This window comes from Denticeps clupeoides, chromosome 11 (genome assembly GCF_900700375.1).
Source record: "Denticeps clupeoides chromosome 11, fDenClu1.1, whole genome shotgun sequence".
Classification (NCBI taxonomy): domain Eukaryota; kingdom Metazoa; phylum Chordata; class Actinopteri; order Clupeiformes; family Denticipitidae; genus Denticeps; species Denticeps clupeoides.
Genome location: NC_041717.1, coordinates 9,167,539 through 9,191,871, shown reverse-complemented (window position 1 = coordinate 9,191,871; position 24,333 = coordinate 9,167,539). Strand labels below are relative to the sequence as shown.

The following is a 24,333-nucleotide window of genomic DNA, read 5'->3' as shown; positions in this document are numbered from 1 at the left end:
AATATGCCAAGCGGAATTTTACATTCAGACACTTCTCCAAGACACAGTTTTTCTCAGGGCAACGATCGGTTTAGTGCAGTCTTAATGAGTTATAATGAGAGAGTCTGAGAACCACGACACAGCCCCACTCCGCACGATAAATCTGGGCTCCGATCATCTAGTCAGTATTCTGTCCGTGTCTCACATCGCTTGCAGAATTTATGTTTTTGCTAATGTGCATTCTTGGTGCTTCAGTAATGATGTGATCTGCATGCAACGACAGTGTGCGCCTCGCCTGTACAGACTCTCATGTTTCATTGCTCCAGACCCGTTTGTGGTAATTATATTGTTGCGAGTATAGGGATCACAATAAAATAATGGTAGTCAAAAAACCCTTTCACCTCCAGCCAGGGATGCTTGTTTCCTTGGTAACCGGGGTCTCGTTGAATTTCTCTGGCGCGGTTGCTCTCTCTTGCTCCCGACCGCTTAGACCCTGGTGGGTTGAACCCCCATTGGTAAATTGAGTAAAATCCTGATAATGCATGCTTTCAAAAAATGGAAGATTAGTCCTATTGGGGGGAAAAAGTGAAACATTTTGTGTAACTAACCTTGGCCATCTGATTGCCGTTGTCATGCTTAAATTGTATTGTTCGTTTATGTTTCTTTTTAATCTAATGCATGTAATCTAAACGAATGAGCAAATAAGGACACGTCGATGTCGCGAGTGGGAAACGCCCACTTTTTGCCCACGTTGAAGTATTTGGCGTAAAAAGAATCAGACAACCAAGGGCAATTACGATACAACAGTAATAATCACCGGCGCGTCGCACCAGTCACCGCCCAACGTCGTCTTTGCACAGCGCGATTCCGATGAAGGGGCGCGTGCGCGCGCGCGTGCAAGCGCGCACCCGCGCGCGCGCGCGCCCACGAGCCTTCAGCACCAAGGACAGGCGCTCGATACGAGCATCAGGTCATCAGACCCGGAGACAGGAGCCGCGGACGGAGCCACGACTCCGATGGAAAGCCGTTCGTTTTCGCGTCATTCGTTTGAAGCACGAAACGGGAAACTGAGAATAGTGGCGACAATCAACAGGAGTCAGGACTGCGTTTAAATTTGTCGTTTTTTAATCGCCGTTTTATTAAAAAGGTGAAAATAGAGAACGCGCTGTCACAGCCCACGATGCGTGTCGTGGGAGAGGACAGGGTCCTGTAAGTCGCATTCCAGTTGTTGTCCGGCGACAGCATATCTTACATATATCTATATATCGCCTTGCAAAAATGCGCATCTTCCTCTTCGCCTTCTTCATCTCGTGCTCCTGCGCGCGCGGCGGCTGCGAGCCTAAGATCGTGAACATCGGCGCCGTCCTCAGCCAGAAGAGGTACGAACAAGTGTTCAAGGACGCGGTCACCCAGGCCAACAACGTCTACGGCAAAGAGAAGTTCAAGATGAACGCGATCTCCGTCACCCACAAGCCCAACGCCATCCAGATGGCACTGTCCGTCTGCGAGGACCTCATCTCCAACCAGGTGACCGTCCCCGACCTCTCCCCAACCAATTCTGCGTGATGCATGGGGTACAAATACTGGTGTGAGCTGAACTATGTGCTGTCTAAATCTGTCTAGAATAGAATATTTTATATGAATCTGCGACCCCTTGGAAACAGTCGCTTCACTTCGCGTGGATATTTGACCAAAGCGCACAGATAAACAGTAGATTGTCTCCAGAAGTTCCGCGACTTCCTCGCCGCTTCTCACCCGCGACTAGACAGATGAGCGTCGGGGAGCGTCTCTGTAGCCATGATGGCCAGATCGGAGCGCAGGGATCCATCGGAATGAAAGGCGGCCCAATGACCCGAACATGACGCCCTTGGATTTGATTTGCATATTTTTTTTTTTATACACGCGAGGACGCACGACGGCTCGGGTGGTGCCCCGCCAGAGCCGAACCTCAGGCGCCCATAATGAACTCGCCCGGCGAGTGGACACCCAGCGACACCCACCCCCCACCCTTCCGTGCACTCGCGCCGCGCTGTCACACAACGGCCAAGTCGTCGCTCTTTTTTTTAACGTTGCGCGTAAAACGAGGACAACATGGCGTCAGATGCGCGGGCAACAGCTGCTTTGTTCTCGGCGACTGACAGCGGGTAGAGTCTCTGGGCCGGGATGTGAGAGATTATAGTCTCCGGATCACCAGCAGGGATTATAATACAGTCGTCGTCCCCCACCCCCAAACACACACACACACACACACACACAGGCGCGCGTGCATACGTTCGTTCTCGGATAAATTAGGATTTTATAATGGGATTCCACAAAATGTCCCTACTGTTTTTACAACCGTATTTGGTTCGAATCTGAATGCATGTCCAAACACAGGGCTGAATGTGCTTTGCATGCTCAAATGAGAATAATAAATGACAATAATAAAATGAATAAAGATAAGGTTTATTAGTGGAGTTGACGCCGGTACGCAAAATATAATTGACAGATTCATGAGAAAATACAGGAATAATGATACAGTAGATCTAAAATTTAAAAATGTATTTTAGATATATTCTGAAAGTATTCTGAATGCATTTCTTTCTCTGGTATACATTATTGGATATTCAGTGCATCCGGAAAGTATTCACAGTACATCACTTTTCCCACATTTTGTTATGTTAAAGTCTTATTCCAAAATGGATTTTTTTCTTCACACAACACCCTATAATGACAGCATGGGCACACCTAACCTTTGCCAGTTTAACCCATTTCTCTTTGCAGCACCTCTCAAGCTCCATCAGGTTAGATAGGCATATCGATGCACAGCCATTTTAAGATCTCGCCAGTCTGGGCTCTGGCTGGGCCACTCAAGGACAGTCAGAGAAGCCACTCCTTTGATATCTTGGCTGTGTGCTTGGGATCGTTGTCCTGCTTAAAGATGAACCGTTGCCCCAGTCAACATTCAAGAGCACTTTGGTGCAGGTTTTTATCCAGGATGGCTCTATATGTTGCTGCAGTCATCTTTCCCTCTATCCTGACTACATCCCCACAGCATGATGCTGCCACCACCATGCTTCACTGTAGGGATTGACTGGCCTTTGTGATGACCAGTGCCTGGTGGTGCCTAGCATTCACACCAAAGTGTTCAATTTTTGTCTCATCACTCCAGAGAATTTAATTTCTCATTGTCTGACAGTCCTTCGGGTGCCTTTTGGCAAACCCCAGGCAATCTGCCATATGCCTTTTACAGACTTTTAGTGGCTTCGGTCTGACCATACATTGGTGAATGAAAAAAAATAATCATTTAATCCATTTTGGAATAAGACTAAAATAACACAATTTTATGAGAACACTTTCCAGATGCACTGTATTTATGGCAATATATTCAGAATTCAGTCATCGTTGTATTTTGACCAATCCTGCACGCACAGACTCGCACACACACACAAAATGCAGTTATGAGTTGACAGATTTTTGAGAAATTCGTTCTTTTTCTCAGTTTGGTCTGGTTTGTAACAAGGCTGTTTTTCAACAATTAAAGAAAGTTGGGGCTGATGTGTTTACAGTTATTTCAAATTCAGGTCTAATATCCTGTAACCAGAGGACTTTGATTGGTGACTGAAATACCAAGATTTATGGCTGTCCTTGAGGGGGTCAAATCTGTACATGAAATGGTATTCATATTTTTTTGTTGTTGTTTATTTTGTGACAAGGTGACAAAGTAAAAAAAAAATCTGAACCAGTATTCTACGGTCTCACATTGTTAAATTTAAAAAATATTTCTTGCAGGTTTACGCTATCTTGGTGAGCCACCCACCCCAGTCTAATGATCACCTGACGCCCACCCCAGTGTCATACACTGCAGGTTTCTACCGCATCCCTGTGATCGGCCTCACCACGCGCATGTCCATCTACTCAGACAAAGTGAGTTCAGGCGCTTGGGAAACCTGCCGCTGTCATCTGTCAAGGTCTCTGCGTGATTCACTGCATAATATTGTGCAGCCAGAAATAGAAGTGTTTGCTGCCGTCCTTTCGCTGTGGCCAATTAATGCCCTAAACAACTACTTGAGGTTGTCCTAATGAATCAATTGCATTATAGGGGTTCACACTTGTCCTTCATCAGACTTACATTCAAAAACATGCTGCAAAAAATAGGGTGATATATGAACTTGCTCTTATATTATGAAGCATTTAATATGCAGACTGTGTATTCTGTTTAGAATTCTGTATGTTCAACTAGTGAGTCAGGAGACCACACCACTGACCATACTGGTTTACTTCCTCTACCCTTATTGCAGCCTGATGCTTGACATTGTTGTCCAAGGTGGGAAAGGTTCTACTATCTAAACAATGAGATTTTATAGGTGGTTAATGTGAAACCTCTTTTAATTTTTTTCACAGTTAAATATTGTGAAATCACAACTTGTAATTTGTTGGTCATCAACCAATAGCCCCATTTTCTGACTCACAAGCTCACGAGGTTTGTGCTGTGCCTAGAATTTTAAAATCTGTTGTGAATCATAGCAACAGCATATTAGGTCTCACCTAAGTGCATCATATCCCAGCTGCACCACTGGGAGATAAGGTCCATGCATGAAATAAGTAATTCATCATATGGCATTTTTAATACTATAATTTATTGTTCATAATGGATTTTGTTAAAAAAAACTCATGACACAGATAAAATAAAAAGAGCCCACGTCTTAATCTTTCTTCTTATTGTTATTCATTATGAACTCTAAATTGCGGTCACAGGTGTAGTGCAAATGATATTCTAAACATTTTTGCACGTTATATTTTATGGTTCATGGTACAATTGTGGTTTATGATCAACAAGAATATTCCAACCCTCTGTGAGAATTTGGCAGTCATCCAGTGCATGAAATATTCATGATTGGGTATCACTGTTGACCATTGGGGGTTGCAAATCTCAGTATACTTTTTCAGGCAGGTGTAAATCAATACGTTTCAGGACCAATGCACTAAAAAATTTAAATAGCCATTGATTTTTATTACCAGTTACAACGTTCCCTTCAAAAAAGTGCTGCCGTCTTACGTTCATGGTCCATCCAAAAATACAATAACAGCAGATGGTGCAAAATATGATATTTAGTAATGAGTGTTTTAATTTGTATTGATAAAATGGGGATTGTTTTACATTTGGGGGTCTGCACACCTGAACACCTCGATACCTGCATGCAGACAAACGCACACACACACACACACACACACAAACACACACATGGGGCAATGCTGCATGAATTTTGGACTGATATAGGTCTGCCTTTGTAACTTCTACAGAGCATCCACCTCTCCTTTCTGCGCACTGTGCCACCCTACTCCCACCAAGCCCAGGTGTGGTTTGACATGATGCGAGAATTCAACTGGAACCACATTATCCTGATTGTGAGTGATGACCACGAAGGCCGAGCCGCTCAGAAGAGGCTGGAGACGCTGCTGGAAGAGAGGGAAACAAAGGTGAGATGCATGCCTGCAGAAGTCAAGCCTACTCCAGTGCGTTTATATGTGTGTGTATGTGTGTGTGTGTGTGCGTTTGTCTGCGTGCAGGTATAAATGCTCAGTATCTCAGAGATCCTCTGTGTATGTAACAGTTTTTCTTTTTTTGTTACGTGAGCACATTTCTTTTCATTTATAACACTGGCAAACATTTTTTTAATGCCAGAGGCTTCAACAGCGTCTTAAGTGGGTATCTGGCAATATTTTGTACTTTTTCCTCATCTCACGTTGCTTTTGCCATAGTCAAATTCTCCTACGTGTCTATCCACAGCAGGAGCAAAATGAAGGATCTAAGCTGGGGCTGCGCAAAAAATCATTGACTGTCATTAGTGGGGATTTGCCCTTGGGCATCTCTAACCCGATGATTAATCTAGCTTCTGGTCACTGTTCTTTTAGATTACTGTGTCCCTGTAGAGTTACATGTTATCTCATTTATCAGTTATTCCAGTTCAGCTGCCCTGGAGCAGCAGGGTTAATTGTCACCAAGGGACACAATGGTCATGGCAGGATTTGGAAGAGTGGGGATGACACTTACGACGTATGTGGGTTAGCTGGTTAATGGCTGAGTTCAATGGCCATTTGGCTACCAACAGCACAAAATTCTACTATCCACCATGTTACAGTGATGCTGATGAGCAGTTTGCGTTATTGATGTTAAATATTAGGGTTAGGTTTGTATTTAAAATTTAACACCCAAAGAGTGCACATAAAGCAGACAACAAAAATCAATTTAATTCAAAATGCAGTTTGTCACAGAAAACTGCTTTTTTCTTTTGTATTGTGCAAATGTGTTAGTCTAGTATATATAGCAAAACCACTTCACGGAAACTGCAGTTGGGATCCTAAAAGATGCTGCTGAAGATGCTGCTTTAAGTGTTATACATGGGGAAGTTAACAGCAGAATTCTATTAACATTTTTAACAGCTATTTGCATATACATTTACATATAATGATTGTAACCCATGTGTTTTCGGTAGTTGTACAGAAGGCAGAAAGGAATGGCAAAATCAATGTGTGTGCAACCTAGATTTCATAGATATAATAAAATGAAACATCACAAACCATATAAATATTCCTCCATCTGTCACACATGCTTATTTTTCAGAAACAAAAGTACCTGCTTGAAGAACCTAATAAATAGACATTTTTGTGGTTCTTCATAGTTAAACAGTAGAAAATAAACAAGAGAGAAACACTAATCATTTGTAGGATGCAATTAAATGAAGTTTGTGGGCATGCTTGGCATAGCTTACTGGCTCCATGAATGAGAGGAACCGCCGCATATTGACACAAAGCTAAAATTAAAATGGTTTCTCACCTTCTGGTGGCTGTTTAGACGTGCCACCAACTGTGCTCGGTGATTTGGGACTGACAGTGTTTCCTCAGTTTATATGTGAAAATTAATTCTTGTCATTACAAGCACAGATGAGGATAGCAGCCAGCAAACAGTATTTATTTATGCTGAAAAGAGCAGCTCTCAATATGTAGAGAATATTGGATTCATTATGATTTGCTGCAGTGCTGCTGAATTAAATAATCTGTGTACACTTTAGTATAGAAGCCGGTCTTAAACACTTTGCAGGTTGCTGTCAGGACAAGCTGCCGTCTTTGATGCTTTTGCAAGCCCCAGCGTTAGGAATCCCAATTTGAAGCAGAAAAGTGGAGATTTGTTGGAATGCTTTATTGCACACCATTTATAACTGTTTATAATATTCTTCTGTGTCTGCATATTTTCTCTGTGCACATTATTCATCAGAATAAAAACAGGAACTATGAAAACCTCGACCAACTGTCCTATGACAACAAGCGAGGACCTAAGGTATACTTGCATGGTCAATGCACGCCGCCCCCCAGTTATCCAAACGTAGCAACTAGAAACCAGACAAAGTCAACAACCGATCCAGAGATATTCTTATCCTGGTAGCACGCCAATTTATGTTTTTTTTTTTTTGTAGTATTTATTATTATTTCAATCGAGAATGGTTTTATGTTTGAAAGGTATAATTTCAAAAAAAAAAAAAAAAAAAAGAATCGCCCCTTCCCAGTTTTTTTAAAAGGAATGCATGCATTGAAGCCAACAAGATTGCCCGGTCAATTCCTTTGACAAAGTGCGTGGAGATCTGGTCGTGTGGGACAGGCACAATCCAGATGTTACCTCCTACCTTTCTGCAGCATTTCTGACTTTTTTTGTTGTTGTTGTTGTTTTGGGGAAAGAAGCCGCCACCACCACCCTCCTCCCTTGCTCCACCTGTTTTTTGCTTTCCAGTTGCATCAATCTTCTTCTCCCTTTGCCTCTAACATGCACGTCCCTCTTGGAGTCTTGATTCCCTCAGTTTGCATGCAGAAAAAGAATTGCAGAACTTTTTTTCTCCTCAACGCTTTTTTTTTTCAGTTAAGCAGATTTTCTTGGAACTTTTTTCTCCATTTTTCAACTCCCCTCTAAAATGAAAGAAAAAAATGGGCCAAAGAGCTGAGCAGAGCATGGTTCAGGATTGGAGATATGGGGCCCACATGACTAATTTTCTACCCTAATCCCAGGCAGAGAAAGTCCTACTGTTCAGCCAAGATACAAACTTGACGGCGCTGCTGCAGGAGGCCAAGGAACTGGAAGCTCGCGTCATCATCCTCTCAGCCAGGTGGGCATCCATCCTCTCCTCCCATTGCAGCCCCACATGCCAAGCTGCTTTAACTCACAACCAAGACTTAATCCAATCCAAATACCCAGTGTAAGCCGTTTTACTGTCCTGCTAACATGAAGACTAATTTACATATTTGAAACATAATATATATATTTTTAATCACTGGCACTTGACAAGGACGTTTATGACAGCTTATGAATGTTTAATCATGTTGTGATATCATGTTGTGCTACAAAATACACCACAGTTCTTAAATTCCCCCAGTTATTAAATTAGGTGCTCATGGTTTGTGGATATTAGAGTATATCTTTTTAAAACTGAAGATTCTTTCAAAATTGTGGAATTGGGCCTTGCAGCATTAGCCTAGTAGCAGATAGGTGGTTATATAACATTTCAATATTGTTTAAAATGAGATTGTTAGTTAGTTTACTGCAATCTCTGTTTTGTACACTAGGAGGCATGGCCTGGTGAACACTCTGCCCTGAATGCTGTCAGAAATAATGAGGATATTTTCTGTCTAAATAGTTTTTTGTTCCGTCACTTACCCTATCCTAACCCTAACCTCAACTCCTAACCCTAATCCCAACCTCTAATCCTACCCTTTAGGACACCAAACCTAATTAACACTAACAGTACCCTAACTCCAATCCCCTAACCCAGCTCTAATTCAGTTTCCATTTCGGATTCTTTTAAAAAATATTTTATTCCATTTGTTTCTTACAAAGCAATTAAAGGATTTGGGTTATTTGAATGTGGTTGAAAAAAACTATTGTGCAGAAAAACTATTTTGATGAGATGTGGTCACAGGTCAGTTAACCATGGCTTTAGAATTTGAACTGGAACTGTTTTACATTTAAATCCATTCTCAGCACAAATATGCTCTATGTAATAATTTTGTACTGTCTCTTGGTTGAGAGGCTTTTGGCCTGAAGTTATCATCACATCCATCAAATTAATAATGGAGTGGCGCGCAGCGAGCGACGTCGGTCCTAACTATTTCTGTCCGATCACAGTGAAGATGAAGCCGCGGCCATTTACAAAGCTGCCCGCCAGCTCAATATGACAGGCTCCGGCTACGTGTGGCTGGTAGGAGAAAGGGAGATGTCGGGTAAAGCTCTGAGTGAAGCGCCAGATGGTACGTACTCTTCCTCCGCCCCATGACTCTCCCACAGACTGTGTGGCAGATTGGATGTGTTGGCCTTACTGCTTTTATTATTATAGTTGCGATTCACGTCGGCAAATCAGTGTCTGTTGTGTACTGACTGTTTAAACGTTTAAACATCTCCATGTTTAAAGGTTTTAAACAAGTAATCTTCTCTTCATTGTACTGTGCTTTCTATGTCTAACGTATATGTTTCATTCTTTTAGTGTTTCTCTTTCTTTCTAAAGATGAAATAGAGGTTGTGGTAATCCATATTGGTTTGAGTGCACGTACATTTAAGGTCTGGCTTTCGTGAGTTTATTTGTAAGTGGTGCTTTGCTACCCGCCCATTGAAGTGTTACTGAAATATGATGGTAAGATGCAATCGCACTTTTTTTTTTCCATGTAACCTTCACATCAGTGTGCTCACCAAAACCCTAACCCCTTGTAGCTTAACAACTTTTCTGCTTGCCCTTAGGCACGTATCTTTACAGTTCTTAGGTGCACGCATCTTTTCAGTTGACTTTTCTAAATCTAATTGTAAGGGAATGCTTTCATGAACAAGCACTGAACACTGTGTAATGTTGTCGACCGGGTAGGCTTGCTCGGCCTCCAGCTGATCAACGGCAAGAATGAGTCGGCGCACATCTACGACGCGGTGGCCGTGGTTGCACAGTCCATCCAGGAGCTCTTTGAGAAAGAGAACATCACAGAGCCTCCACGAGGTTGTGTGGGCAACACCAACATCTGGAAGACAGGGCCACTCTTTAAACGGTGAGATCAGGGACTTGTGTGTAGAGATTTGACAATGTTCTGCGCAATGATGTGGGTGGAGTTCACATGGCCTCCTCATGTTCACATGGGTTATATAAAAGCCATGTTTCCTCATTAAATGTGGTCTGTGAAGTGATGCATGTGGTTTAGCATGCCTGTTCATTTCCGTGGTTCTCCATTACAGAAAGATATTTGCGTTCCAGGTACCGCTATTAAAATAACTAATTTACACAGAAGGCAATTTTATTACTAATAGGAACGTTGTTTATCACTGACTGTCATCCATCATCACTACAGCAGTCAAACAATTTATTAATTAGCACTCATTTATTAATTGGTATGTTTTATTAATCAGGATTCAACTGTTTATGGTTTTTGATTATCTACAATTGAACATAACCTACACAGACCTGCCACCTCTCTATTTCTAGTTCACCATGTTGTTTGGTTCTGTCTTTTAAATGCATTTTTCTCAGTCATATATGACCAAACTATTCTTGCAACATCTTTTGCTTATCTGCTCTGGTACACACCAGAGTGTTGATGTCATCCAAGTACCCAGATGGCCTGACTGGACGCGTGGAGTTTAATGACGACGGCGACAGGAGGTTCGCCCACTACAGCATCCTTAACTACCAGAAGACTCGGCTGATTCCAGTGGGCGTTTACAATGGCTCACAAGTACGGAGAACGCTGCCAATCTTAAATGAACATCTTTATATACAGTTCCCACGTACCGTGTGCCATACTTCTCTGTCAAATAAATTGGTTGCGCAATCTGTCCTTTTTTCCCCTTTAATGGACTGGAATAAATGAGCAGAAACTCTTTCACTAGGTGGTGATGAACACGCAGAGGAAGATCATTTGGCCAGGGGGAGAGACAGAGAAACCAAGGGGTTATCAGATGTCTACGAGGTTGAAGGTACTTTCATGGCCATGCAGCACATGTAGAAAATGTCAACTCTGCATAGCTGCAGGGTGGGAGTTGACAGTTTTTCTTCTCACATCCGCTGCAGATTGTTACCATTCACCAGGAGCCTTTTGTCTATGTCAAACCAACCCTGCGCGATGGAACGTGCAAAGAAGAGTACACGGTGAATGGAGTCCTAATCAAAAAAGTGATCTGCACTGGTCCCAACGAGACCATTCCAGGTGACGACTTGCTATTTTGAAACTGTGTCATTTTTAATTCTGTGATCTTACCTGTGTGGTTATGTAAACCTTTCATCGAGCTCTCTTTGAATTCCAGGACGTCCAATTGTGCCTCAGTGCTGCTACGGGTTCTGTATTGATCTCTTGATCAAGCTGGCGATGACAATGAATTTCACCTATGAAGTACATCTAGTGGCAGATGGAAAATTCGGTACTCAAGAGCGAGTAAGTTGTCAAAGGACATTTGATTTTCATTTCAAAAGAGAGATTTCTATTTTGGTGCAGCCGATGGTAAAAATAGAAACGAAATATAAATAATGTGTCTATTCCTTTAACAGGTTAATAACAGCAATAAGAAGGAGTGGAATGGCATGATGGGGGAGCTTTTGGGCGGCCTGGCAGACATGATAGTGGCTCCCCTCACAATAAACAATGAACGAGCCCAGTACATAGAATTCTCAAAACCGTTCAAATATCAGGGGCTCACAATACTTGTCAAAAAGGTACAGCACCGCTTATGCAACTTCTGTCGATTTATGATGTTCACATTTTTTGTAGGCCTGGCATTGAAAGTCATATTCCCGATGATTGTTGCTCTTTCTTGATATTGTTCTTGTTTTGCTCCCAATGCATGCTGGGACAGGAATGGACATTCTTGCTACCCTGACTTGAATAACCTGGTGCAGATAGTGTATGGAGGGATGGAAGGCAATTTTTTCACAGTTGCATGGAGTAGTATAGGCAAATACGGCACACTCATTACAAAGCTTAACGTATAGTACAATGTACAGTATCTCTGATGCTCTTTGTCTAAATGTTACCACCTCTGAATGAGTTAAATTTGGATTTCTCGTATAGACCTCCAGGGAGGAAGAGAGTAGTCTTCTCATTGCTCCTGTTCTATTGCCTTTGCTCCATCTCTCCCCATGCAGACTGCACGTTCAAAACTGTCTGTACTCTTTTGGTCCAGTGCACATGTCTGCCCAGCCAGCATGATGTAGTGGATGTGAGTAACACTGCCTTGTAATGCAGGAAATCCCGCGCAGTACGCTGGATTCGTTCATGCAGCCGTTTCAGAGCACGCTGTGGCTGCTGGTGGGTCTGTCGGTCCATGTGGTGGCGGTGATGCTCTACCTATTAGACCGGTTCAGGTAAAGCCTATCCTCTATGCTAACATCAGTCCTGCAGATCTACACAGGACCTTGGCCGTTTCTCCTCACTCCATCATTTCCCCATTGTCACATATGTGGATATAATTTAATTAAACCATGAAATGTAAATTGCAATTGGAATCCAACAAAATATCTGTCTGTGCTTGGTGATGTAAGCACATAAAATATAAAAATATTCAAAGCAATTTTGAAACGCATTCTTGATTATAGAAGCTCACGAAGAGTTTGTTTTGTTTTGTGTCATTAACGTGGGCATTTGCATTAAATGCATGGTAAAAATGGACAACCTGAAGAACCTGCGGGTATGTGGGTAATGTGCTATGCCATGCATGAGGGTGACCCTCCTCCTGCCAGACCTCCAGCCACAGTGAACTTATCAGCATAAGCGCACTCTTTAGTCATTTTAATGAGAGCATGTAGGCAGAGGGCTGGGGTGTTAATCTGTTTGCCGTGGAGCTGAAATTCCCTGTGCTGTGCATTATTTAAACTCCTGCCCGTTCCGTGAGGCAGTCCAAGCGTTTCGGCAGGTGTCTCATGCTGATATGTGTGTGTGATTCACAGCCCGTTTGGAAGGTTCAAAGTGAATAGTGAAGAGGAAGAGGAAGATGCTCTCACCTTATCCTCGGCAATGTGGTTCTCCTGGGGAGTACTGCTGAACTCTGGAATTGGAGAAGGTACATGTGTGGAAAGGGAATTATTAATGCGGAATTCTTTGGAATGCCCAGAGTGTGTGATTTGACCAGTGCCTCTATGTTTAATTCATTTATTGCTGCCCCTCTGCTTGTTTTGTGCAGGAGCCCCACGGAGTTTTTCAGCGAGGATTTTAGGTATGGTGTGGGCTGGGTTTGCCATGATTATTGTGGCATCCTATACTGCCAACTTGGCAGCCTTCCTAGTGTTGGATCGGCCTGAGGAGCGCATCACCGGCATCAACGACCCTAGGGTGCGTGCAGTCATGAATGGACTCCTGCTAAGCAGGAACTCTTGGGCTGTGATAAATAGGGACCCTTTAATTATCTACAAATGTCACACTGCAGGCGCTTGAAAGGATACAATTATGTCTGTAGACAGCAGAAAACGTTGCTCCTTTTTTTCGCCGGGTTATTTTTGGGCCCCTCAAAGAGGCTTTCTTGACAATTGTCCTTTATTCAAGCCCCTATAATATAAACTGTGAGTAATCCTTGCATTGCCCTGCAGACAAAGCAGGTGAATAAAACCCATTTTCTGCCTCTGTCCTGCTTCCAGCTGCGAAACCCATCAGACAAATTCATTTACGCTACAGTCAAGCAGAGCTCTGTGGACATTTATTTCCGGCGCCAGGTTGAGCTGAGCACCATGTACCGCCACATGGAGAAGCACAACTACGAGAGTGCCGCTGAAGCCATCCAGGCCGTGCGGGACAAGTGAGTGTTGGCTGGGGGGCAGCCTAAAATTACGAGACGGTGGGCAGGCTGACACACTTTCCACTCCCTTGGTAAAGGAAGTGTCAAGGTCAAGCTAGGTCGTCATGGAAGTTTTTCACATTGTACTAGGTCCACATTTACACTGAGCATACTTTTAAAGTCAAGTATGCGAATGTGTGACAATAATGTGTGAAACAATGTGAGTTAATCAAATAGATGAAAAATTATTACATCAAAGGAATGAATGAATGAATGTTGATTATGCAGTGAAGTACACCTTTATATAAGAAATCGAAAGAAACACTAAAACTGATTAGAACAGATGAATTCATTAATTACTCAAGGAGCAATCATTACATTTAACATATGGGATGAGTTGAATGAATGAATACATAACATATGTGACATAAGTAAATAAAAAAAGTGTAGAATGAATGAAAGGATGTTTGGGTGGGTGAGATTTGACACCTCAAGGGTTTTATCAATGAAAAAATGACTGCTTGCATTGCTTGCCTGACACTTTTCTTTTTTGTCTCAGCAAACTCCACGCTTTCATTTGGGATTCGGCTGTGCTGGAGTTTGAGGCCTCGCAAAAGTGTGACCTGGTTACTACAGGAGAGCTGTTTTTCCGCTCTGGATTTGGCATAGGCATGCGCAAGGACAGCCCTTGGAAACAAAATGTGTCCTTGGCTATTCTCAGGTGAAGCTTCATTACACTGATAAGCTGAGTGCTCCTCTCGTCTGGATGGTTTTAATATACTATTAGTCTCATTTTGGCTTCCTCCTTACAATGTCCTCTTGAATTTGGGGAAAAAATGTGCTCTTGTGTGTCTAATGAAACAGCTCCCACGAGAATGGCTTCATGGAGGACCTGGATAAAACCTGGGTGAGATATCAGGAGTGTGACTCCAGAAGTAATGCCCCAGCCACTCTTACCTTTGAAAATATGGCAGGTATGATCAACTTCTAATCCACAGGTCTTTGCACTTTATTAGAGACTGTTTATATGTATAGAGTCGGAGACTTCAGCTCAACTTGTCTTCTAGCATTTCATACAAGGTCTGATTTTGACCCTAAGCCACCATTGACAATGACGTTTGTAACAATCCCATGACCATTCCTACCAACAAAGCTAACAAAATCCTACTGCCACAGCAGTGTCATTGTTGTGCTGAGAATGGGGTGGTGCCGGCCACTAAGAGTTAAATCAGGGGTGTGCAGACTACCATATCTCTTTCTCCCAGGCGTGTTCATGTTGGTGGCTGGAGGAATTGTTGCCGGAATCTTCCTCATCTTCATCGAGATTGCATACAAGCGGCACAAGGATGCCCGCAGGAAGCAGATGCAGCTCGCCTTCGCTGCAGTTAACGTCTGGAGGAAGAACCTGCAGGTATGGCCGCCCTTCACTGTGCACAGTGTGGTCAGGCTTAATGGGCCAATCAGCTTTTGTCCACAGTGGAGCTCTCTTGTTAGCTGTCAGCCATACATGAAGTCATGGGAGGTCAGTTGTTGCCTGCACATGCATTGCAGATTGTCACCCTGAGGGTCTAAATCTAGGTCAGCAACATCATACCGCTGACGTCTGCAAAATCACTACGGAGACCACAGGGCCAAAACAGTTCGTTGTTAGTAAATATTAAAATCAAACTTTAAAATCAAAATTTTCAACTTTAATGTAATCACTATACTTTTGTTGTTGGAAGCTTTCCAGTCTGTCAGCAACAGTTGATTTATGCATTCATTTGTATGCGCTGGTTGTAACAGTGCCATGCTACGAGTGCTTCCAACAGTGAAATGATTAATTGCCCAAGCAGCATCTTGAAATTCTAGCGTTTGTTCCATTACAGAGTTTATCTGAGACAGGAAAAGGTTAAAGGCTTCAATTGCAAATCCTTGCGTAGGATTTACTGTGCAGCGCATCTTCCACTGCCCTTGAAGCAGCTGCCTTGCCATCATCTCCAGCAGCAACCCCCTGTCTCCTCAAAGCAATACGGGGGTAAATGAAAAAAAAAAGCTTGCTGTGCACACCCAAACACAAACACACTAGCGCTTCCATGGAGAGAGAGAGGCTCTGATGCCACTGTGAAGACAGACAGATGCATGCTGGGCCGTGCTCTTTTCCAAGGGCAGACCCCAGGTGAATAGCGCAGCGGGTTCCCACAGGCTTCAGCAGGGATCAGAGTCTCTTATTCCCGCCAGCAGAACGATGTCCCTCTAGTTCTGCCTGCCGGTGGTCCGTTACACAGCTACTCTATGAGGGAGGTGTTGGTATGAAAGTAAAAGAGCTCAGCCTGCTGTGACCAGGGGCACACAATAAAGCATGCAAACAACTGCTGGGCTGCCATTAACCATGCATAAGTGGTAATAACAAAACTACGTAATAAGGAATAGAAAACATGTATGATCAATAAAGCTACAAAATGTATTTTTAAATGAATGTATTTTGAACAGGAATAAGCAGAAGGTGAGTGTATTTTCCACTCACTGTGCTTTAGAAATTCACAGCAGTTGATGTTTGGCCAGGTTCTGTTACTTTCTCTCCAGCCCTGGGTAGGCAGAAACAACACAGCTAAAGCATCGTCCAAGCAGTGCAACATATGGTGTGCATGGAAATCATTCAATAAATAATAAAAAAATCAGATTTTTTAAAGGCCACATTGAAAAGCATATGGTTCAGCGCAAAGGGGGTTATCGATCAGTCTTTCGTATTAACAACACGCAAATGATTGTTGTTCTAGTCTGTTGAGGCCAATGCCTATTTGTGTCAAAGGACATAACAGTATGCTCTGCACTCCCACGCAACACCCACAGATAGATGCAGGGCTTGTAATGAGGGCTTGTAATGAGGATGGGAAAGAAAAAACATTATAAAACTCAGACTAGAATGTGATCATCACACAGAAAATCAAATCCGCTTTGAAAAATGGAGGAATAAGAAATAATTCCATGCAATCTATATGGTGCAAACTCAGGGCACGTGCACCAGGTTTATACACTTTCATGTGTACAAAAAATAGCCAAATTCTGTGTCTTAGCCCCTGCATATCATCTCGCTTTTCCAGGGAATGCAAAAACACCCCAAAAAACATAATGATCTGCATTCAGATCAGATGGTATTTTTTCATACGGTGGTAACATTTGCACTTACCACTTCATTACATTACCACTTCAAACAGTGCTAGCCAGGTGCAGATCAGGGCCATGTGCTTCCATGGTGCAATGCAGTGTCCCTGAAAGGCCCACATGGTGGACATGAGAGCACAGATGGTTCAAAGAGAATATTTGTTGTGTCCATCTCTTTGTTCGAACGACTGCATTGTTTTCTGCCTGTTTTTAATGCTATGGTCCCACTCCACCTGCATTTTACTCGTTTTTTTCTCGTATTTTAAAATCTCCTCTGATGTATTGCTACATAAGGCCATATTCTGACGAGGAGAAGTAAAATGCTGAATCTGATCTGTATTTGAGAACTGAGGAAAAAAGCCACCCAAGAGTTGTCTTGAGCAAAATCCAAGAACTGCCATTAATTGCGATTGCTATTGAAATTGCCACGCTGATGAAAACCCACTGAGCCGGAAGGTGTCTGCGAGCCTGAAGAAGACGATGTGGGCCTAGTTCCAACGTCATATCATATCATTCTGCTTTTTTTTTTTTTTGAGTCCCATGTACTGCATGTCCCCTGGCTGAATCCACCCCCCTCCTTTCCCCCAAATCACCAGTTCGCTCCCTCACCCCTCCCTCTGGTATGAATGCCATTATACCGTCTGCGTGGGTATAATGCAAGAAGGGGCCGTGTTAAGTTTCCGTTTTACTTATTGATTGGTTGTTCATTGCTCATTATGCAATATTGCCACCCCTACTCAAAAAAGTAACTGCTTTCCGTCCTTAGTGCTTTGGTTTTGCAAATTATTGTTATTTTGCCAATGCTCTTTTGCTTTTTATTTGTTTACTTATTTTTTAAGGAAACTGGTGGATGGACGTGTATTTATCATGCCATCCTAAGCAGTTCTTTTCCTACTTAAAGTCTCAGGTTGTAAGTGAACGTAGAGCGTTTATGTAAATACTACTAACATTTCTTTTGTATTGAGTCCTCTGATTTGAGGGTTCTGCATGAATCTGATGTGCTGAAGCGAGACATTTGGAGGTGTAAGGTGGACCGTAAGAGCTTGTAGCTTGTCATATTTTAAGACTCAAGGCATTAGAGAAATAATAGTTGTTAAGTGGGTGGTAGTGCTTGGAGATTTAAGCCAATCACACTCCTTTGGAGAACGAAAATAATTCTTCTACATATATTTATTTTAGGATAGAAAAAGTGGTAGAGCAGAACCCGACCCCAAAACGAAAGCCTCTTTTAGGTCCATCAGTACCTCCCTGGCCTCCAACATCAAGAGACGTAGGTCGTCCAAAGACACGGTAAGGAGATGAAGAAATGACGCCCTCCCTGTAAAATCTCTCTATTTTCTCCTCACCTCTCGGCCTTTTCTGCCTCCTCCCACTGCACCTTTCTTTCCTGCTCTCTTTCTTTATCTTTCCTGTCATCTCATTTCTTCTTTCAAAAAAAAAAAAAAAAAAAGCAAATAAAAAAAAGCACGTCTCATTCCAGACTCTCTCCACCCTCACACATATGGAGTTACAGTCATGGCCACATGTCTGTCAGTCAGCCATCAATACGCCATCCAGACTTTTGTTGGGAAAGCCCAATCAGGGAAATCAGCTGGTAGGTGTAGGCAGTTAACCTCCTCTTATACTATAAGGGGTGTGGAATAGGATTGGGTTTTTATAGGGGGTAACGGGTGTGACCCTGCACGAAAGTGGCTAGGTGCAGCAGCTTCCCTCAATGCCTGTGCTGGTCTTTCTCCTGCGGCTAACCTGGATGTGATTATTTTTTTCTTTTCTCTTCTCGTGTAAATGTATATTTGTGTAATCCCTCCACTGCTTGGTCTTTGTAACACGATGATTTCCATGTCCTGCACTTTCCTTTTTGGTTCCGTCTCATTCTGTGTGGTGACGTCCCACCATTTCTCATGTAAACCTCTCACAGTGCACCGTGTCATGGCGATGGCCAAAGAGATTGTTTCCAAAAATTTTGGATGCAAAAATAACCCCTCATGATTTCCTTTCACAGAATACCCTGTCCTCACCGAAGCTCCCTTTTGTTTCCTTTGCAGTGATGCCAATGCGTAGTCATTCCTTTCATTTGATATTTAACATAAATCTGTCTCTGTTTTTCAATTGAGACCTTCATGCATAAACAAGCAGATCATTCAAATTTAACCAATGCAGTATTAATTATGCAATAAAAAAGGAATTAAAACCAAATTCCCTAATATGCTAACCATTTTTTTTAGGTAACAGTTCCTGACTTCATTTTGTGGACAAAACCTGGTTTATACTGTTTGTTTGGGTTAGGTGGAGAGGGCTAGATAATGCCTTGAAGCCTTGGCTGTGCTTGTTGGGTATTCTTTTTTTTAATAATTCAAAATTCTTTGAGACGGGGAAACCAAAATCAATGGCAGCATAAAATATTGAGACCTGACACGCACGGGAAGGCTGAAGAACAGATGTCTGACAAGCTTCTACTTCTCTTCCAGCAGCAATACGTATACACATATATATTTATATAAAAGAATAAAATCAAATCTGCCTCTCATGGAGAAAGTTGTACAAGAGTTTCTGTATGCAGAGAAAATATTATGTAGCTTTTTGCCATATGTTTCAAACACAAGGTATTTGGGTGTTTTCTGCATAATAAAGGGCAATTGCATTCATAAACTGGGGACGTTCAACACAGCGTTTGCTTTTGCAGATGCAGCATCTCAGAGAGTAGGTGCACCAGTGCAATCAAAATGTCTCTTTGCAGTGTACCCATCCCAGACGTGAACCATCGTATTATTTTTTATCAGTGTTCCTTTATAAATGGATTTTGAATGGATTTTGAATGTCGGCGTCCACACCACATGCCACACTGCTTCTTTCCTCTTCCTCCAGCATGAACTCGTCGGTTGTTGTAGGGTAGACCTCCCCCATGCTGTTCACCTGTCTGCTGGCAGGAGGTGCTGTGGGCTGTGATTCGGAATGAGAACAAATTCTATTTCGAGCAGTTGGTTCTACAGTAGCTGAGGAATGGTCAACTTTTTACTTACACGCTTTACTTACTCTTACTTACTTACTTTAAAACAACCACACAGAATCATAACAACAAAAAAAGAAACAATAAATTGATTACTATCTTTTAAAACAAACTTGTGCAAAAATGCCAGTTCCCATATTTGAATGCTGCTATAGCGCTCGGCCATATGTATACACACAGGCATACAAGCTATAAATAAATAGACAGCAGTTAAAGAATAATTAAAGTTATTGGATGAAAGACAACAGCTTAGCTATGACATAGCAATGTGACCTTCCTCTGCCATTAATCTGCCATTGCTCATATGTGCATCTTTCCGATTCAAAGGCAAACACTGCATTTGATGGGGGAGGGCAAACCAGTCTTGTTCATTGCCGTTAGATTGAACGAAAATCTCATTTAATGTGGTGAATAATCGCTCCTGTCTGTTTGCTCCCCTTCTCGTCTTCAGCCGTACCCCACAGACATTACAGGGCAGCTGAACTTGTCGGACCCCTCTGTCAGCACCGTGGTGTGATGGAGAAAGCGGGTTGGGTACGGTGACGGACTGAGAACTGGTGTGTGACTGAAAAGAGATCAGGACAAAGAAACGGAACTGCTGGTCCATTTGCTGCTGAGTCATATGAGCCATTGTTCAAATCTATAAAAAAAAAAAAGCTCCTTCCCACCCTGCCAATTAAGACTGAACCCCCCGCCTACAAAGTCTGACCTGAGAATCACACACTGGCACACTGTGCCAATTCCCACTGGAGTGAAACCACAGTGTCACATCCTCACCAGTGTCCCCAGACTGAGCCCAGGCCCGGCACAAATGAAAGCTTTATTTTTATAATCCATCCTGCGAATGAAAGGCACCGCGCCGGAGAAAATGTGTGAAGCTTAATCACGTTTCGCGGTTCGCATTTAACTGCTCTAATTACCACAGGTTTTGATTGATATGTACAGTCGATTTCACATCTTGCTGTTCATCGTGTGGTAATGACGTGTACGCGTCCCACTACCTCCATTTACTGAACATTTACTCCACGTAATACGAAATGTAGCCCAACACGCTAACACGGTATTTTGGTAGATGTTTTGATGTGTTTCATTTGTAAGCGAGTTTTGTTAAAGCATATATCCATATAAGTGTACTTTGTACAGTAATAAACAAAGGTAGGCTAGCCTAGCATGAGTTACTGTAAATATTAAAGTGCAAGTTTAGTTCACTCTTAGCTGCACTTCAAAAATGTTGCAGTTCTTTTTTTTTTGTGTGTGTGTGCCCTTCAGCTTTGGTCCGTACTTTGGGCTTAGATGTTTGTTTTTAATTTATTTAAATCATTTTATATTTAATCTGTTTCAGCTATGAATCAGCGTTCACATGGATCCGAATAATGTTGTTTCAGGAGATGCAAAGCAAAATGTAGCTATAACCTAAGGATTGTTATTTATTAGGAAGCATATCAACCATGACAGGGCACACACCTAAACTACGCATTCTGCATTATGGCTGGATGAACAATAACAGGAGGACACGTTCTGTAAATGAAGGAGGGTGCAGACACCATTACAGGACCTTTCGAGCGCTTGCTTGGATGCTGTGGCCTTTGCGCCACACGGCTTGAAATTTACTGTAATGATTTCTGTGCCATGATGAATTACCTCTATATGCAAATGTCACGGTTGAATAGGAAAACATTAATAACAGCCTACAATACTGTAACAATCACATACATGTAAATGTTTGCATTTCTACAGCACTAGGTGCTGGGGTTCAACTATGTCATTGCTCTGTTGGATACTTGGTCATTTATGTAATAATTAAAGCTGTTAACATGTTTTTTTTTTTTTTACCTTTTTAGTGTTTAGAAGTCCTGGCATAAAAAAAGGAACATGGAATAACTGTAAAGCACTTTTGTCTTAAGCAGTCAGTGTGAGGGCTTTGCTCATTATTGTGAGAAATGAAGAATGTTGAATATTGCAACATATTTTGACCAATAACTATTTATATCCACTACCTTTTTCAGTATTATAAGTTGTGTCTGCTAGGGAAATCATTAACTGGCAGTCTTTTTAAGCACTTTTGATGTATTTAAGATGCTAGGAATACATATATCAATATATTGTATCATAAAGTGTGCTAACATGACATAAAGTACTAGTACTAAAGATAAATTACTGTGAAGAATTGGCTCTGTGGATTTGCTTTAATGCATAGTTTACTGTGTGTTTATTGATCTCGACAATAAGTAATGATTTAAATAGTGCTTACATTTTGTTTTATAATTGTTAAATACAGTATGTATTTTGAAATGTACTTAGCAGGGAGGTGAAGGACATGGTTGCATACTTGTGAAAATTACAAGGGTGCTGCTAAACAGAAGGCCTGGTGTTTTCATGGGGAACAGAACAGAACAAAAATAAAAGACTTTGGAGCACATTTGGACATTTCTACATATTTTTAGAGCTTTAAGATAAAATGACATCCTGACATATTTTTTAAACATCAAATGTGCGTTGACAAAAATTTTAAGTACTTATTTACATAAAAAACGAAGCATTCTGTATGTAAGAGAGTCATATCTGTCATATCATCATGTGTGCCAATAAAATCACACAACTGCAGCTCGTGTGCCTGCCTGATGTATTACTTTTTTTTGTACTGCCCTCTTGCACCTCACTATTTTATTAGTTTTTAATGATGAAAATAGAGAATATCATGTTCTGTTAATCAAACGTGTGACTTCGGCAATGGACAAAGTATAATAAACCAATGTAAAACTGGCCAGTTAAGATTCAGATGATTTTTTTTCTCAAAAATAACTTGCACTTAATAATGTAAGAATTGATTGTATGTTGTCATATTATATTCACTGCCATTCAATACATATATTTTAAAATCCATATTTGTTATATATACATACATAATATAATATTATATAATTTTTAAGAACATTGTATGTGACTGAACAGCAACAGCTTTACTATAATACATACATGAAATTTTTTTTGCCAAGCATGCTATAGTACCCATTAAACTACATGCCAACCCTGTTTGTTCCATGAAAAATGCAATGCAGATTGTAATTAGTATAAGTAAATGATTGTAAATTAAATAATCTTACTGACACTTGTAGAGTAAAAACCAGTTTGCCCAATGGGAAATGTGCAGTCCCTGTGCAGCTTGTGTCACACACCGAGGGGCGGTGCTGAATCTGTTTGTTTTGACCTGTGGGGCGGATATAATCCAAATAATGCCGGCCGCTCAGCACTGTGGCCACGCCGTCCCTCGATGTAAACTTTAACCTCACATAACCAGCCGTGTGAAGCAGCGACTTTGGCCTCTCAGTGTCACCTGAACGTACCAGGTCTTGGGGTAAGTGTTTATCTGTTTTCATATGTTGCTGCTGACTTAATTTGTTTTTCTGCACGATTCTTTCAATATGCCAAACCCAGCATGGTCTTCTTGTTGTCACAGTAACTCTGAAGAGCTTTTTTCTGTTACTCGGGCAACAAATCTATTTTCAGCTCACATGAAGATCCTGTAATGGGGAGGGGGGAGTTACACTGTATATGACTCTGTATCTGATGATTTGTGCACAGCTGCAAACTTCTTCCTTCTCTGAATTTTTGATTGTATTTATAATAACATTTTATTATAGTACTCAAACCTGGTGTAATCAAGGTGCATGTATGTTTCTTCTATTCCATATTTATGTATAGTAAGTAAAGGTTTTATAAAGTTGATCACTTTTGTTTCCCAGACATCTGAACCTGCCAATATTTTGGGATGACTGAAGGCAAGCACTTGTCTGAAACTGTGGATCATGCTGAAAACGAGCTGCCGTACCCCCACCCAGACTCTGGAGTGAGGAGATGGCTCCGCAAACTCCTCCACCTCCAAGCCTTCTGTGTGCCTGGTCATGTGGAGGCCCTTCATCTGGAAAAGCAGCGCCTCCTGCTGGCCAGCGCCATCCTTCTGGGCCTGACTGTCATGGTTCTCCTCCTCCTCTGGAACTACCACTGCTTGCTCATCACTCACGTCTGCCAGGGTGAAGGAGACAGCCCTGCCGTCCCTGCGTTTGAGTTCCCGCTGGGGAAACCTGCTGCCTACAGAGAGACCTGAGGCTAAGAGACGCCACCGGCTGCTCCCGTCCTCCAGGGTCGTATCTCTCTTACGCAACATCCTGCATCGCCATCATCTGTTCATTTAAACAGTGCTCTATTTATTTGGAAGGGCACATTTATGATAACCCACTCATTCTGTTGTATTAGGATGGAGGCGATGCACACATTCGTCATCTGCTTTCAGGTTCAATTTCAGTTCAGTTTTTAAAAAAATGGAATTTCCCGTTATCTGTCTTTCTTCATCTGTTCCGATTTATTTCTAAGAATATTGTGAAATTACCAGTTTTTTATAGGATTGTGCATCCATGTACAAAACACGCAAAATTATATTGTAGTG

General features: G+C 42.0%; 1 protein-coding gene across 4 annotated transcripts; it reads left to right on the top strand.

Annotated features, from left to right (window-relative positions):
- Positions 1–888: 888 nt before the first annotated feature.
- Positions 889–22,306, top strand: grin1b (glutamate receptor, ionotropic, N-methyl D-aspartate 1b). Of its 4 annotated transcripts, XM_028995393.1 has the most exons (21): positions 889–1,506; positions 3,751–3,885; positions 5,263–5,439; positions 7,235–7,297; positions 8,017–8,114; positions 9,131–9,252; positions 9,858–10,032; positions 10,569–10,713; positions 10,868–10,954; positions 11,049–11,184; positions 11,282–11,409; positions 11,523–11,687; positions 12,217–12,335; positions 12,918–13,030; positions 13,151–13,299; positions 13,602–13,759; positions 14,298–14,459; positions 14,603–14,712; positions 15,004–15,149; positions 18,062–18,172; positions 20,341–22,306. In XM_028995393.1, the coding sequence occupies exons 1-21, from the start codon at positions 1,258–1,260 to the stop codon at positions 20,404–20,406; spliced, it is 2,814 nt and encodes a 937-aa protein (XP_028851226.1). In that variant the 5' UTR covers positions 889–1,257; the 3' UTR covers positions 20,407–22,306. The 4 variants fall into 4 exon arrangements, with proteins under 4 accessions (XP_028851226.1, XP_028851227.1, XP_028851228.1 ...); XM_028995394.1 differs by lacking the exon at positions 7,235–7,297; XM_028995395.1 differs by lacking the exon at positions 18,062–18,172 and having other exon boundaries at positions 892–1,506.
- Positions 22,307–24,333: the final 2,027 nt, after the last annotated feature.

Coding starts and splice junctions, on each gene's coding strand:
- grin1b (XM_028995393.1), top strand. CDS start 1,258: ATGCGCATCTTCCTCTTCGCCTTCTTCATCTCGTGCTCCTGCGCGCGC. Junction 5,440..7,234: donor TGGAAGAGAGGGAAACAAAG/GTGAGATGCATG, acceptor ATTATTCATCAG/AATAAAAACAGGAACTATGA. Junction 8,115..9,130: donor GTCATCATCCTCTCAGCCAG/GTGGGCATCCAT, acceptor GTCCGATCACAG/TGAAGATGAAGCCGCGGCCA.